The 14,463-nt window shown below is 34.2% G+C and overlaps 1 protein-coding gene across 2 annotated transcripts; it reads right to left on the bottom strand.

Annotated features, from left to right (window-relative positions):
* Positions 1-9,587: 9,587 nt before the first annotated feature.
* LOC148596417 (uncharacterized) lies at positions 9,588-14,077 on the bottom strand. 2 transcript variants are annotated; one of them, XM_088564574.1, is made up of 3 exons: positions 13,612-14,077; positions 11,826-11,937; positions 9,588-11,102 (listed from the first exon to the last, which is right to left on the bottom strand). In XM_088564574.1, exon 3 carries the CDS (start codon positions 10,188-10,190, stop codon positions 9,885-9,887), a length of 306 nt encoding a protein of 101 aa, XP_088420700.1. In that variant the 5' UTR covers positions 10,191-11,102; positions 11,826-11,937; positions 13,612-14,077; the 3' UTR covers positions 9,588-9,884. The 2 variants fall into 2 exon arrangements, with proteins under 2 accessions (XP_088420700.1, XP_088420701.1); XM_088564575.1 differs by lacking the exon at positions 11,826-11,937 and having other exon boundaries at positions 9,588-10,349; positions 13,612-14,072.
* Between the last annotated feature and the right edge of the window lie 386 nt (positions 14,078-14,463).

The following is a 14,463-nucleotide window of genomic DNA, read 5'->3' as shown; positions in this document are numbered from 1 at the left end:
CTTCACGCCACAAAATGGAACATCAATTAAAATACACATAGCATATGGTGTAATTTATCATATAAACATATAGTGCCAAGAGTTTTGTTTCTTTCAAGAAGCCCTAGTCTAATCAACATAATATTTACATTTTCTTTTTTAATTTAACTTAATTTGATGAAAGCTGTAATGTTGCTTAATCTCATGAAGTTTCATTTTAATTTAGAGCATGTTACTTTATGGTATTTATATGGGTCTTCAAATGGATGCAAAGATTATAAGCTTCCTAATGAAATATAACGCACTAAAATGAGCTCCTAGAAAAAACGATCAGATGTTTCATTAACACATCGTTACAACTTTAACCAATTTGATTAGATCAACTGGGGAAAATCTAGATAGTGTTCAATAATCACATAAAACATCCATGTTAATTAACGAATAGTAACAATATTGTTGATAAGGAAAGCTACAACAATCACTTTGGATGACAAAAGGAAACAGTAGTTCTAACATTCCCTTACCACTAATCTCTAATTAGTCATGCTTTATGGTAGAGTCACATAAAAATTACACGATTAATAGTTGTCCTGTTTTTTCCGACGCTCTGGCATAACGTATGAGTTGTAAAAAAAGTACATCTACATGCTGTATGAATACAATTAATGTCCTAAGGTGATATTCTATATATCTATGCGGGGAGTTTCTATTGTGTTTTGAAGACGGGGTATTCATCCGAGGTATTAGTTATTTTCCATTGCCAAAACGTGAGTAAAAACTCAAACATTTGATACTGTAGTTAAGGTATATTCATATTATCATTTTCGGTTCGATTGCTCAAGTTATTTTGTTTTATTCCAGTTTAAACAATGCATTGTATTTGCGGGAAGACTTGTTTTACTTAGACATTTGTTTCACATCGTACAAGAAAGAACATCGTTTCGCAAGATCCTTATATCTCAGTTTCCGCTTTATAGATGACGTAATATCGTTACAGAATCCTAGTTTTGGAGATTTGATGCATCGCATCTACCCACAAAAAAACTTACAATAAAGGATACTACAGACACTCAGCCTCATATCTTGACCTACACTTATAGATCAAAAGTGAAGTAAAACTATTGACCAAACTTTACGACAAACGTGATGCCTTTTAATTCAGAATTGGCAACTTTCCTTTTGTCTGTAGCAACATCCCTTCAGCACCTGCGTATGGAGTTTTCATATCACAACTCATACGTTATGCCAGAGCTTGCCGAAACTACGCTGACTTTTTGTATCGGACTAGGACTCTAATCAATAGGATTCTGGAACATGGTTATGTTGCTACAAGATTGAAGTCATCACTACAGAAGTTTTATAGTCGTCATTGTGAACTCGTGGATTTTTACGGTGTATCCATCTGCACCATGAAAACTGATTTGTTCAATGTTTCTTAGTGTTCCTTTCCTCTATCGTCTACCCCGGACTTGACCTTTTAAGAGTAACTCGGAAGGAGCTTCTAGAAAAGCAGAGGACGCTTACCATGTTACCCTACCGGTGCACCTGGTTATTGTTCCAAGTTATAGTACAGTCCGATTTCCCCATTTACTTAGTATGTGCTATTGTTCTTTAATGTGTTTGTCTCTTTTCCATGTCTGGTCTTTGTCCCTGGATTACATTCTTTTGATTTCCTATAGAACCTTGGTTCGCTTTATCACTCTTTCCTATAATGTCGGTAAGTCCTATTTTTCATTTATTTATTTCTTTTTTTGGTATTATTGTTTAAGCGAACTGAGTGTGCCTATCCTTTTTTGTCGTTTTTCTTTTTTTTTATTCTTTTTACGTATTAACTATATAGATTACGTCGACTTTCGCCTTTTATTAAATGTTTCTCATCATTTGTATTGGGCTTTTACAGCGTGTTTTTTGATATGGGATGTGCAAATTATTGAATACCATAGGGTGACTGTCTCATTGGCCACCCTGCAACATCTCATTTTTATAATCAACATTTTTTCTTGATTTTCACATTTTGTTTCACATTTGTGTCCGGTAGAGATACATGTTTTTTTCCCTATACTATTTAGTATTGTAAAATAATTGAATCGATTTCTTATAGCTTTTCAGTATATATAAATATATATTTTTATTCATACGTCTCAGGATGTGTCGACTGTATACTGCTCAACTCGTTTCAAATTAATACTAGGAAGATAACGTAAGCATAGAGGGTCTTTTTAATTATCCTACTAAAGTATGTTCCATATTTGTTACTTGCTTAAAATGGACATGTATTTTCAGCCATAAGTGCTTATTTAGATCTAATCAATCAGTTTTCGTTTGTTTGCTTGTTTTTGTTTTTTTTTTTTTAATATAAAGATTTCCGTTGATGTGACCTCAATACAATTTAAAATCTGTTCTAACGTTACTTTAAAATCCAAAGTCCCCTTTAAATCTTGTTTGTTTTCTTTCTGTTTGATTGCATTGCTCTGCAATAGCATTGAATAATCAAGGTTTATGCGTATTCAAATCTGCAAACATTTTTCGGGTTCTTCTTTCTTGTTTTGAAAGAAACACTTTTCAATGAATATTTACATGTACTAATTATCATTTGTTGTTGTTGTTGATGAATGTAAGGTTTTTTTTTTTTTTTTTTTTTTTTTTTTTTGGGGGGGGGGGGTTTTTTTTTTCGGTCTTCATTTTACATTCCACAGTTGTTTTCATTTTCGAAATAGCACCTTGTAATGATTATTGTCCTAACTGTGGTTTCCCTTTTTTCTCTACTTATACTAATTTCTTTTATTGTGTGTTAACAAAAAATCAGTAACTTGTTGATTCTCCTCTCTCTTTATGGAGTGGTGCACATTCTTTTTAGGCAACCTTGAAAACAAAAATATTCGTAACGTCTAATTAAGTGGTTCATGAAGTTATTGCATTTTATTTCAGTTTAAAGTTTGTTTGATTTCATCCCATTTTTATGTGACTTTACAGAACCTGCATGGGTAAACTTTCAAAGCAGTTAACAGAGACTGGGGAAAGGGGTCTTTTACATGGGACATGGGGCAATGAGGGAGCATGGAACATTTGGGCAAGTGAGATTGAAAATGATAATAATCAGAAATGCATAGATACACAAACATTTATTTAAAATCCTAATTTCGGGGACTTGATTCATCGCCTCTCCCCAAACGAACTTGAGATAAAGGATACTATGCATTGTGAAGTCAGCCCCCTCATATCTTGACCTACACTTGAAAATCGATGGTAAAGGAAAACTATTGACCAAACTTTACGACAAACGTGATGATTTTTATTCAGAATTGTCAACTGTCCGTTCATATGTGGAAACATCCCTTGCGTATGGAGTGTATATATCACAACTCATACGTTATACCAGAGCTTGCCGAAACTACGCAGACTTTTTGTATCGCGCTAGAACTCCAACAAATAGGCTTCTGGAGCAGGGTTATGTTGCTACAAGATTGAAGTCATCACTACTGAAATATTTTGGTCGTCATCATGAACTCGTGGATCTTTATGGTGTATCCATCAGCACCATGAAAACTGATTTAATCAACGGGTCATAGTTTTCCATTCCTCTTCTGTATCGCACTAGAACAAATGGGCTTGTGGAAGAGGGTTATGTTGCTACAAGATTGAAGTCATCACTACATAAGTTCTATGGTCGTTATCAAGAACTCGTGGGTCGTTATAGTGTATCCATCTACACCTTGAAAACTGATTTATTCAACGGGTCATAGTTTTCCTTTCCTCGTTTGTCTACCCCGGACTTGACTTTTTATGAGTAACTCGGCGGGTATTTCTAGAAAAGCTGACCACGCTTACCCTGCCGGTGCACCTGGTCCATACGTCCAGTTTTTAGTGGACTCCGAATTGCTCATTTGCTTTTGTTACTTTCTATAAATGATTTTAGTTGCTGTATGTTCTCTGTTGTGTATGTCTTTTTTTCCTTTCCCTGGTTTACAGTTTTGATTACCGCTATAACCTTGGTTCCCTTGATTACTCTTTGCAGAGTATATGTGTGCGAACACTTTTAACATACCCATTAGTTTACAATAATTTAAAAAAAAATGCTAAAATTGTCTATGTAAGTTTTATGTTGATTGGCTGTGATACATATATTTCAGACCAAATTCATGAAAATGACATATTTTGTGCAAATTGAATGAGTGCGAATACTTGAAATGACCTTTATGGTCTCAAATTATTGTTTGAAAATGAGCATCATATGTTTGGCTGTGACACATTAATTTCAGTCCAATTCCTCAAAAATGACATACTTCTGCAGATTATAAGGGTGTGAACGATTCTAATTTCAAAGGTCCAAAATTAGTATTTAAACTGTTTAAAATGGCAATATTAGTATCCGGCTGGTGGTTGCGACACTCGTATTTTAGTCAAGAATCTTCAAAATGACATATTTTTGCAAAGTGTATGTGTGTCAACACATTTAATACGACTATTAGTCTAAAACTATGGAAACAAATGTTAAAATTCTTGAAAATGATATATTTTGTGGAAATTAAATGAGTTCCAATACTTGAAATTACCGTTATGGTCCTATATTATTGTTTAAAATGTAAAAATTTGTCAAAATAAGCGTCGTATGTCTGGCTTTAACACAATAATTTCAGTCCAATTTCTCAAAATTGGCATATTTCTGCAGATTGTGAGGGTGCGAACAATTCTGGTCTTTTTTGATATTCATTATTCATACAAAAACTTTGCTTGTATTTCATATTCAATATGTTAAGGAAATTTTCAGACGTTTTGTTTTGTTTTCTTATAAATATAAATACAAACAGTTAATATCATGTTATCATGATAAGATTATTCATGAATATAATGTTTGGCACTATGGTAACATAATTTATTCTTGTTCGACTTTATGATTCATTATTAAAACAATATTCCGACGAGTTATTTATAAAATAACAGGTCTGACCCCGAATAATATCACATTTTATCTACCCTATTATTGAAATTGTGTAGTATTCCAAAGATTAAAATACGTAAAACACCGAGGCTTCATTCCTTCTGTTGCATATGGTAGAATCCCTCGGTGATGGATTTGGCTTCCTCTTTCGATAGGTTTGATCATAAGTACTTCTTGTATACAACTGATATTTTGACCTAGATCTTCCTACATATTTAATTTTAATGCTGCTGATGAGAGGCAACTCCTTGAAATACGTGTACAGCATATCGAAATTTACAATATATAAAACTGGTATTTTTTATTTAAAAACGACTGGGTCGATACCACTGCTCGTGGACCTGAGGTCTCCGAGGGTATTCACCAACTCAGTAGTCACTTACTCTGTCGGTGCACCTGCTCCACTAAAAACTGGAAACATGGACCTGGTGCACCGGTAGAGTAAGCGCCCTCTCCTTTTCTAGAAACACCCACCGAGTTGCTGATAAAAAGTCAAGCCCATGGTAGACAAACGAGGAAAGGAAAACTATGACCCGTTGAATAAAACTTCGGTAGTGATGACTTCAATCTTGTAGCGACATAACCTTGTTCCCGAAGTCTATTTGTTAGAGTTCTAGCGCGATACCAACAGTCTGTGTAGTTTTGGTAAGCTCTGGCATAACGTATGATATGCAAACTCTATACGCAGGTGCTGAATGGATATTGCCATAGATGAAAAGAAAGTCGAAAATTTTGGATGAATAGTCTCACGTTTGTCGTAAAGTTTGGTCAATAGTTTTCCTTTATCATCGATTTCTAAGTTTAGGTCACGATATTAGACTGACTCTACAGTGTCTGTAGTATCATTTATCTCGAGCTCTTAAGGGGAGATGCGATGTATCAAATCCTCGATATTAGGATTTTTTAAAGGCAGTACGTCATCTATATAGCGAAAACTGAGATTAAAGGATCTAGCTTAAAGATAGTTTTTCTTTCGGATCAGACGAGCTATAAAGTCAGCTTCATAAGAGTGAAGGAAAAGGTCAGCAAGTAACGGAGCACGATTTGTTCTCATTGGAATGTCGACTTTTGTTGAAAAAACACGTCCATCACACTGGACAATTACGTAGTCGATTAAAAATTCCAGCATTTTGTAAACATATATTTTCCTTTGTATATTTGGAAGACGATTTGGAATTAATTCTTGCGAAGTATGATGAATCTCTACCAAGAGCTTAATATTTGTATCTAGGTGTACCATCTTTTTTTGAAAAACAACGATGTTTAATGTTTTAACTGAGTATGTGGAATAGACGGATACAGTGTTGAAACAAGGTTTTATTGCTATTACATGCAGATAATAGCCTTGAACTGATTGTCTCGAAAAGATCTTTCGAATTTTTCAGGATCCACATTGAATAAATATCACTACGGGAGTAACAAGTGTTGTGGTAGGACAATTCCCTCTAATGTAAAAGAACAACCAAGGGAAGCAAGGCCACAGCGGCAATAAAAAATGCAATCCAGGGACAAAGACCAGATATGGAAAACAAAAACACACAACAAAGGACACGAATTAACTAAAATCATACACACATGATAGCATAGGAATATAGCCAACTCGGACTCCACCAAAAAACCGGGTGAATGGACCAGGTGCACCGGTAGGGTAAGCATCATCTGCTTTTCCAGAAACAACCCCCGAGGTTTTCATAAATGTCAAGTCCGGGGTAGACAAAGGAGGAAAGGAAAACTATGACACCTTGAAAAAATCAATTTTTATGGCGCAGATGGATACACCATAACGATCCTCGAATCTACGAATTCATGATGACGACCATAAACTTTTGAAGGGTTGACTTCAGCTTTGTAGCAACATATCCATGTTCCAGAAACCTATTTGTTAGAATTCTAGCGCGATACCAAAAGCCGGCGTAGTTTCGGCAAGCTCTGGCATAACGCATGAACACTCCATACGCAGGAGCTGGTTTGTTAGGATTGTCTAAAGACAATACTGTATAGCTGAAACTGAGATTAAAGGATTTACCTAAATGATATCCTTTCTTTCGAATCAGAGCTGCTTTAAAGTCAGCCTCATTAGTGTGGAGAAATATGTAAGCAAGTAGTGGAGCACAATTCGTTCCCATTGGAATGCCGACCGTTTGTTGGAAAACGCGTCCACCACACTGGACAAACATTTTGTTGATTGAGAATTCCATCACTTTGTTTAGATCTTCCTCTGTATACCTGGAAGATGATTGCAATGTGTTTTTACAAAGTATGAGGAATCTCTACCAAGAACTGTATATGTGTATCTAGGTATACAATATGTACGTCATGCTCAGATATTAACATTAAAAACCCTTTGTTACTTTGTATGTATGATTTTAGTTTTCTGTGTGTTCTTTGTTGTGTATGTCTGTTTTCCATGTCTGGTCTTTGTCCCTTGATTACATTCTTTTGATTACCTCTGTGGGACTAGAACTCGTATTGTTTTGACATGTATAGCATCACCCCCTAGATTAAGTCAAAGCCCTTTTCATCTTTATTGAAATAAGTCATCATGTGCACATATAAAAAGTAACTATATCACAATGATCTGAAGTATCATAGTCAAACTTATACATTTCGTATCTTGATCATTAAAACATTCTCAGTCGTTTGATATACAGTCAGTCCATGATCAGATGGAGCCGTGTAGTGAATATATTTGTCACCTTCTGAGATGAATGTTTTATATTTATTTAATATGACGAGTATCGTTAATTTGATCCTCTAACCTACATAACAACGAGCTGGTCTGTACTAATATACATCATGTATTAAGTAACAAGGAGAATGGAACAGCCATACAACAAAAATCACTTGGCCGGTACAAAAGATTTATTTCCATATAGTCTAGCTGGCCGAAGGTACGCAGAACGAGATTATTTTGGTTTTTCGTGTGGGTCTGAGTTGTTTACAGACTTATACTTCAAACCAACAGACACCCATCAATACCTTATACCCATGAGCTGTAGTTTTTTCCCACCTGACTAAGAGTTTACCATGTAGTCAAGCACTTTGTCTAAGGCGCAATTATTCAGATGAAGAGAATCTTCACAGAAATGTCTTGGTCAACTAAAATGATTTAAGAAGATGGAGGAATAAATTTGATACAAGCTAAGCTGCCAACATTATCACAATATTCCAAGGAGTAGCCTTAAAAAGTATAATATAATGAAAAAAGTAACATATCTCTCTGTGCCCTTACAAACCACTCTTGACTTAAGTCAAAGTACCATTAATGAGCACTGGACCTCTAACGAAAGAAACTTCACAATATCCAAAATTTTAGCCGAACACAACAAAGAAAATATAGTAACTAAAATTATACATATTAAGTAACAAAAGCAAATCAGCAACTCGGACACCACTAAAAACTGGGAGCATGGACCAGGTGCACCGGTCTTTAAAAAAGATAAAAGAAATAAGTTATTCCATATTGTGTATTGTTTACTTTTCTTACAGTGTTTGTCAACGTTTTGAGTTATATCTCTACACGAAGATCAATATATCAAGGCTCTAGTATTAATGTTTTACTATCAACAAAAAAATCTTATACGCCGCAAATAGTCACTTGAGTATGCAATGAGCAGTCATACACACTCATTTATCTTAAAGGTTCAAATCCCGCTGAGGAAGCGACCACATTTACAGATTTGCATCGATTCCAGACTTTTGGTGTACCATAGATTTTGTATTTATTTCAGCGGGATTCGAACCCATTTCTGCCCTTTCTAAACTTAACAAAAATCCACACAAAAACGCTACATAGCTGGACTTACAAATTGTACCACCAAACATTTAAACAAATGAATTTTATACTCACAGCTGTCAAAGAGGGTCTCCAATTCTACCATATCATTTGTTACTCCCGTAGAGGTATTAATTCAATGTGGATCCTGACAAATCTTCCAGAAACCACCTATTGAAAGAGTAATCAAGGGAACCAAGGTTATAGCGGTAATCAAAAGAATGTAATCCAGGGACAAAGACCAGACATGGAAAACCGACACACACAACAAAAAACATAAAGTAACTAAAATCATACATACAAAGTAATAAAAGTAAATGAGCAACTCGAACTCCACTAAAAACTGGGAGCATGGACCAGGTGCACCGGTAGGGTAAGCGTCCTCTGCTTTTTCTAGAAACACCCGCAGAGTTGTTCATAAAAAGTCAATTCCGGGGTAGACAAACGAGGAAAGGCAAACTATGACTCGTTGAATAAATCAGTTTTCATGGAGCTGATGGATACATCATAACAATCCACGAGTTCAAGATGACGACGATAAACTTTGGTAGAGATGACTTCAATCTCGTAGCAACATAACCCTGTTCCAGAAGCTTATTTGTAGGACTTCTAGCGTAATACAAAAAGTCTGCGTAGTTTCGACAATAACGTATAACGTATAATTGTAATAACGTATGAGTTGTGATATGAACAAGTTTTGGCAAGCTCTGTCATAACATATGAGTTGTGATATGAAAATCATTATCAGAATACAATTGCATTAAACCTATGATTTTTTGTTTTTTGTTTTTTTGTTTTTGTTTTTTTTTTCAATTCTTTGTAGTTCTATTCCCAATACTCAGTTGAAGTCCGGTCTAAAACATTTTACACTCCAAAAAAGAAGAAACACCAACATAAACGCATCTTATCTTGAAATTATCTTTCAAATATACCCCAAAAACACAGAAAACAAACAGAAAACAAAACAAAAAATAAAACAAAAAAAACATATGTGTTCAGTGTGATGGACGCGTTTTTAGCAAATAGTAGGCGTTCCAATTGGGACCTATTGTACTTTTCTACTTGGTGACCCATTCTTTCAATCTCATGAGGCTAACTTTATAACTGATATGATCCAAAAGTTGGCACATTGTTAAGCTAGATCTTTTAATATGAGGATCATTCAATTCAAGTTAATCCAACTTTTTTAATTCATTCTTTTTCTTTTTCAAACTCTTTCCTGAGTTTGATTAAGTCTTGGTTCTCTTTGTCTACGAAAACTTCCTCCACAATTTTCGCATCGATGATTTCTTCATAATGAGGCACAATGTGTTCCTCTCCTTCTGGTTCTTCTAAATTTTGTTTCTTAGCAGACTTAGGTTTAGACTTTTTGGAATTTTGTTTTCCTGATACTGCTGGGGAATTTTTTCTGAAAATGTCTTTACCTACACCAACAGCTACTCTATATGGGCCTTTGCTGTATGAACAGGTGTGTTTCTCATGAGCTAGAGCCAACATTGATTCTGCATGGTGTTTCTATTTACATTCTGTTGGAGCTTTGAAATGGCACTTGTTACAAATATATAGAACTTGATGGTCTGGTATCTGTGTTTTATACTTTTGAATTTTGATCCTGAATAGGTACACTTAGAGCAATGGTAGGTTTCAGTTGGCATTCTGAAACAATGAAGGATATTTGGAATCTGGTCAAATGTTATTTTTAATTGTTTATGCTGTATTTATGTGAAATTATTTATTGGTCTTTTGCCTTAGGCCAGTCAGATATGTCTCCGTTGAATGGTTGAAGGCGATCATAATGAACGACTTCCTTTCTTGACATATGGCGAATCTAATATACAGCAGGACTGAGGACCTTTTTTTAACTAGATAGTGACCAATTAAAGGAGATTTGAACGTATGTCAAACCTGTACACAAGACAGTCGGTTATATATTGGTGTTTTGTCAGTCTAGTGTCATTGGCTTTTGTCGCTCTCTCAATGTTCTTCTTTAGATGGTGTTTTGCAATATCATATGTGTTCTTAAAAGATTGACAGAGCTTTTCTGTATAGGCTGTGGTTGCTGTAGTTTCATTTCCATCTGTTGATTGAACAGGAAGTGGGAATAATGAATCTGCAGGTAGGCTGATCTCTCTGCCAAATATCATATAATTTGGCGAATAGTTGCTTGGCGTGGTGCGTTACGATAGGCTGATAATAGAAGGTTTATCTAGATATCCCAATCGGTAGCTTTAATAACCTTTTTATCATGCCTCTGAGGGTTCTATTGAACCTCTCAATCATACTTTGGAAGCTGGGTGGTATCGAGTTGTTCGTGTTTTGGTTATATCTAGTAAATTGCAAACAAATTCAAAGAAATCACTTTCAAAATTGGTTCCTTCGTCTGTATGAACCTCCAGTGGAACACCAAATCTTGAAATGAATTCCAATATTTTGATAAACAAGGTGTCGGTGGTTTAGGGCTTGTTTCTCATATGGTAGCAACTTAAATGGGTTTTTGTTCTTTCCATTGGATTTTACAGACTGGGTAAGCTCATTTATGTTGTCGGTATTTTGTTACATTTCACTCCAATTCTCAGTCAGGTCAGCGCATTGCTTACAAGTAGATTCTAATTCACCTTGCTTCTGATGGTTACAAGTTATTTGGTCATAACCTTTTATGGATAGTGAAGATTTTTGACTGAAATATGAGTGTCTCAACCACCAACCTGATACTAATATTGTCATTTTTAGTTTGTTAAACAATAATTTTAATCGGCGAGTGTTTCTAGAAAAGCAGAGGACGCTTACCCTACCGGTGCATCTGGTCCATGCTCCCAATTTTAAGTGGAGTCCGAGTTGCTCATTTGCTTTTGATACTTTGTATGTATGATTTAAGTTACTCTATGTTGTTTGTTGTGAATGTCTGTTTTCCATGTCTGATCTTTATCCCTGGATTACATTCTTTCTTTTGATTACCGCTGTAACCTTGGTTCCCTTGATTACTCTTTCAATGTTTTGTAATCGTTTGATATTTGCATTTGTCTTTACACCTCTTTAAGGTTTTGCATTCATCGTTGTTGCTCTTGATAATGCACATATAAAGAGAACTGAAAACACTAAAGTGCAATGATTAAAGCAAGGAAAAATACTCACTTGTGAATGAATATCCATTGTTTTTTATGACATAACCAATTAAAGGCTAGTGGGTAATAACCATCATTGACTAATGTTAACATAATAGGTCTTTTGTCGTCCATTGCCTTTGCTGTCCTTACAATATAAATCAAATCTTCCATATTTTAAAGTATATCTGTACCAGCGGACGCATTTACCTGACTATTTAATTTACATCGATTGTCGTTATTTTGTTTAAATTGTAAAGAAAAAAAAATCCTATGGTAAACATTCCTAAAAAGCAAATAATACATTTCTCTTTCCACGTGAAAGATGATCGTGGAATTTCTTAATTGGAGTACGTAGAACTCTGACAAAATAACGCATAGGCACAATACGTTGTTCGGATAAGATGAGTATTGTTAGTAGTAACGTTAAAATTATATTAATTCATATTTCCGCTCATCCATCAAAACACACCGATTAAATAATACATTTAGCATGTGATGCTATGCGTTACTATGTTTCAGTTGGCGATATGTCAGCAACACTATCAACTCAGATTAGATTAGATTAGGTACGATTTATACCAATGGTATCATTTATCTTTAGGACAGAATTTGCTGAATTACTTTTTTTTTTGTATGTATTATTTTGGTTATTTAATGTTCCTTGTTGTTTGTGTCTGCTTTCCATGTCTGGTCTTTGTCCCTGGATAACATGCCTTTGGTTTCCGCTAGAATCGTGGTTCCCTTGCTTACTTTTTAAAAAAAAAATCATTTTATTCTTCGGATTTTTTATAATTGATTGAATGATTAATTGAATAGCATGTACGTCTAGATACAACGAACAGTTACTACTATGAGCTAAACAAATAGGTTATGTGTTGACGCTAGAATTCAATGGACAGCTGAGACAAAGTATGCCACTCTAATTAGAGAAACAGTTTGATAATCCTACTAGCCGGTATAATTCAACGATACAACGGGTGTTATATATTAGAATACTTATATAAGTCAATAACAATGATTAAAGACATGAAACTTTAATATTAAGAGTAAATGTCCAATAAGTGTCATACTTATATTTTGAACTTTGAGTAAACACCTCATATTGCACAGTAGAATGCATTGACCTAATATGCTTTTATAGTTTGTTTTAGAGAGGTAGAGAAGTTGTTAGTTGGATATTGTGTCATTATTTTTTGTAATGTTTTTATTATTGTCAAAATAAATTGATAAAGTTATCTTCGTTTTGTTTATTGAAATATAGAATTCTTTTCAGCTTTTATTAAACATAACGGTATAATTTCTGGCTGTTTATGGTTTGTACACTGATTTGCACACTGAATTTGGAATTGACGTGATTATTGATCAGATTATTGATCGGTAATTTTGTTGTTACCCTTATTTAATAAACACAAATATATCATCTGGTTTTGTAAATGGCATCACTACAAATTTTAATGGTGGTCATCACAATTTGATTAAACGAAATAAAGTCGGACTGGCAACCAACCTACAAAATTTGACGCTTACCGCATTTCACTTCCTTATCCTTAAATTAAATGAACATTGTTATTTTACGTTTTCTGATGTCTTTATATTATATGTTGACCATTTAATTTCTTCCGTTTCCAATTGTTTGCTAATGTTCTTGGAATCCTTGATTGTTATTCTGTTTTGATTCTTTAGTATTGTTTCAGAAGGTATTTCAAGGTCATTTCGTAAACAAATTATTTGATGAAAAACTCATGTTTTCAGGTATGATGAAAGACATCAATAACTATTGGATGTTGCTTATCATGCATATTAAACACACTTACACACACACTTTGTATTGGTCAGTCTGTCCAATGCAAAAACTGTAGACTTGTTCTCATTGAATCTTGATAAGATTTAATAAACGACAAAACGTCTAAAATAGATAAAATAAATAGGGATGTTGTAACCGAAACAGTATCGGGAATACACAATTCTGACTCCACTAAATACTAAAAATATTCCAATATGCGAAATCTTCAACTTGAGTTATTTTGCACAAACTACATATTCCTTACTTTGGTGACAAAATGGAAAAGGTTATATATCCACCCATATTTACTTTTTTACAATATGACATATAAAAAAAAAAAACAACAAATTTATAGATTGCCTATCAATAATCCCTGAAGCTGAAACCTTCAGTTTCGCAAAATCATGAATTATTCAACCTTCCAACCCCCTTATTCCTTATTAAGTTGATGTTGAATATTATATGTTTTATATATATATATATATATATAATTAACTACAATATTGTATGAATATTGTTTACATGTGTGAGTAATTTGCCTCCATGCTGTCAGCTAGCAGAAAAGGTAACATTGTGTATTTTCAGTCAAATAAATTTTGTGAAGAATTTGTACAGTCATTGTACCATTAGCATACTAATTTTGGAAACCTTATTTTCCAAGCTTCGCAATGGTATGCAAATTTAGATGTAATTTGTCCTGGGAATCAACAATGAAAATTACTTTCTCAACATGTAAAGTAATGTAAACGCTAGAAGTGTTCAGTGAGACCTAAATTTATATTTCCCAGCAACTCTGTTACGCATAGTTCTAGTCTAAAGTGTCGTAATAATGTGTCGCATACTCTTTCTGCCAAATCCATTTTAAGAAGTAACGAAAGAAATA

The sequence above is a fragment of the Perna viridis genome, unplaced genomic scaffold, assembly GCF_037379345.1.
Source record: "Perna viridis isolate PV_CMFRI_1.1 ecotype Kerala unplaced genomic scaffold, ASM3737934v1 SUPER_16.27, whole genome shotgun sequence".
NCBI lineage: Eukaryota > Metazoa > Mollusca > Bivalvia > Mytilida > Mytilidae > Perna > Perna viridis.
The sequence above is the reverse complement of the archived record's forward strand: the minus strand, read 5'-3'. Positions and strand labels throughout refer to the sequence as shown.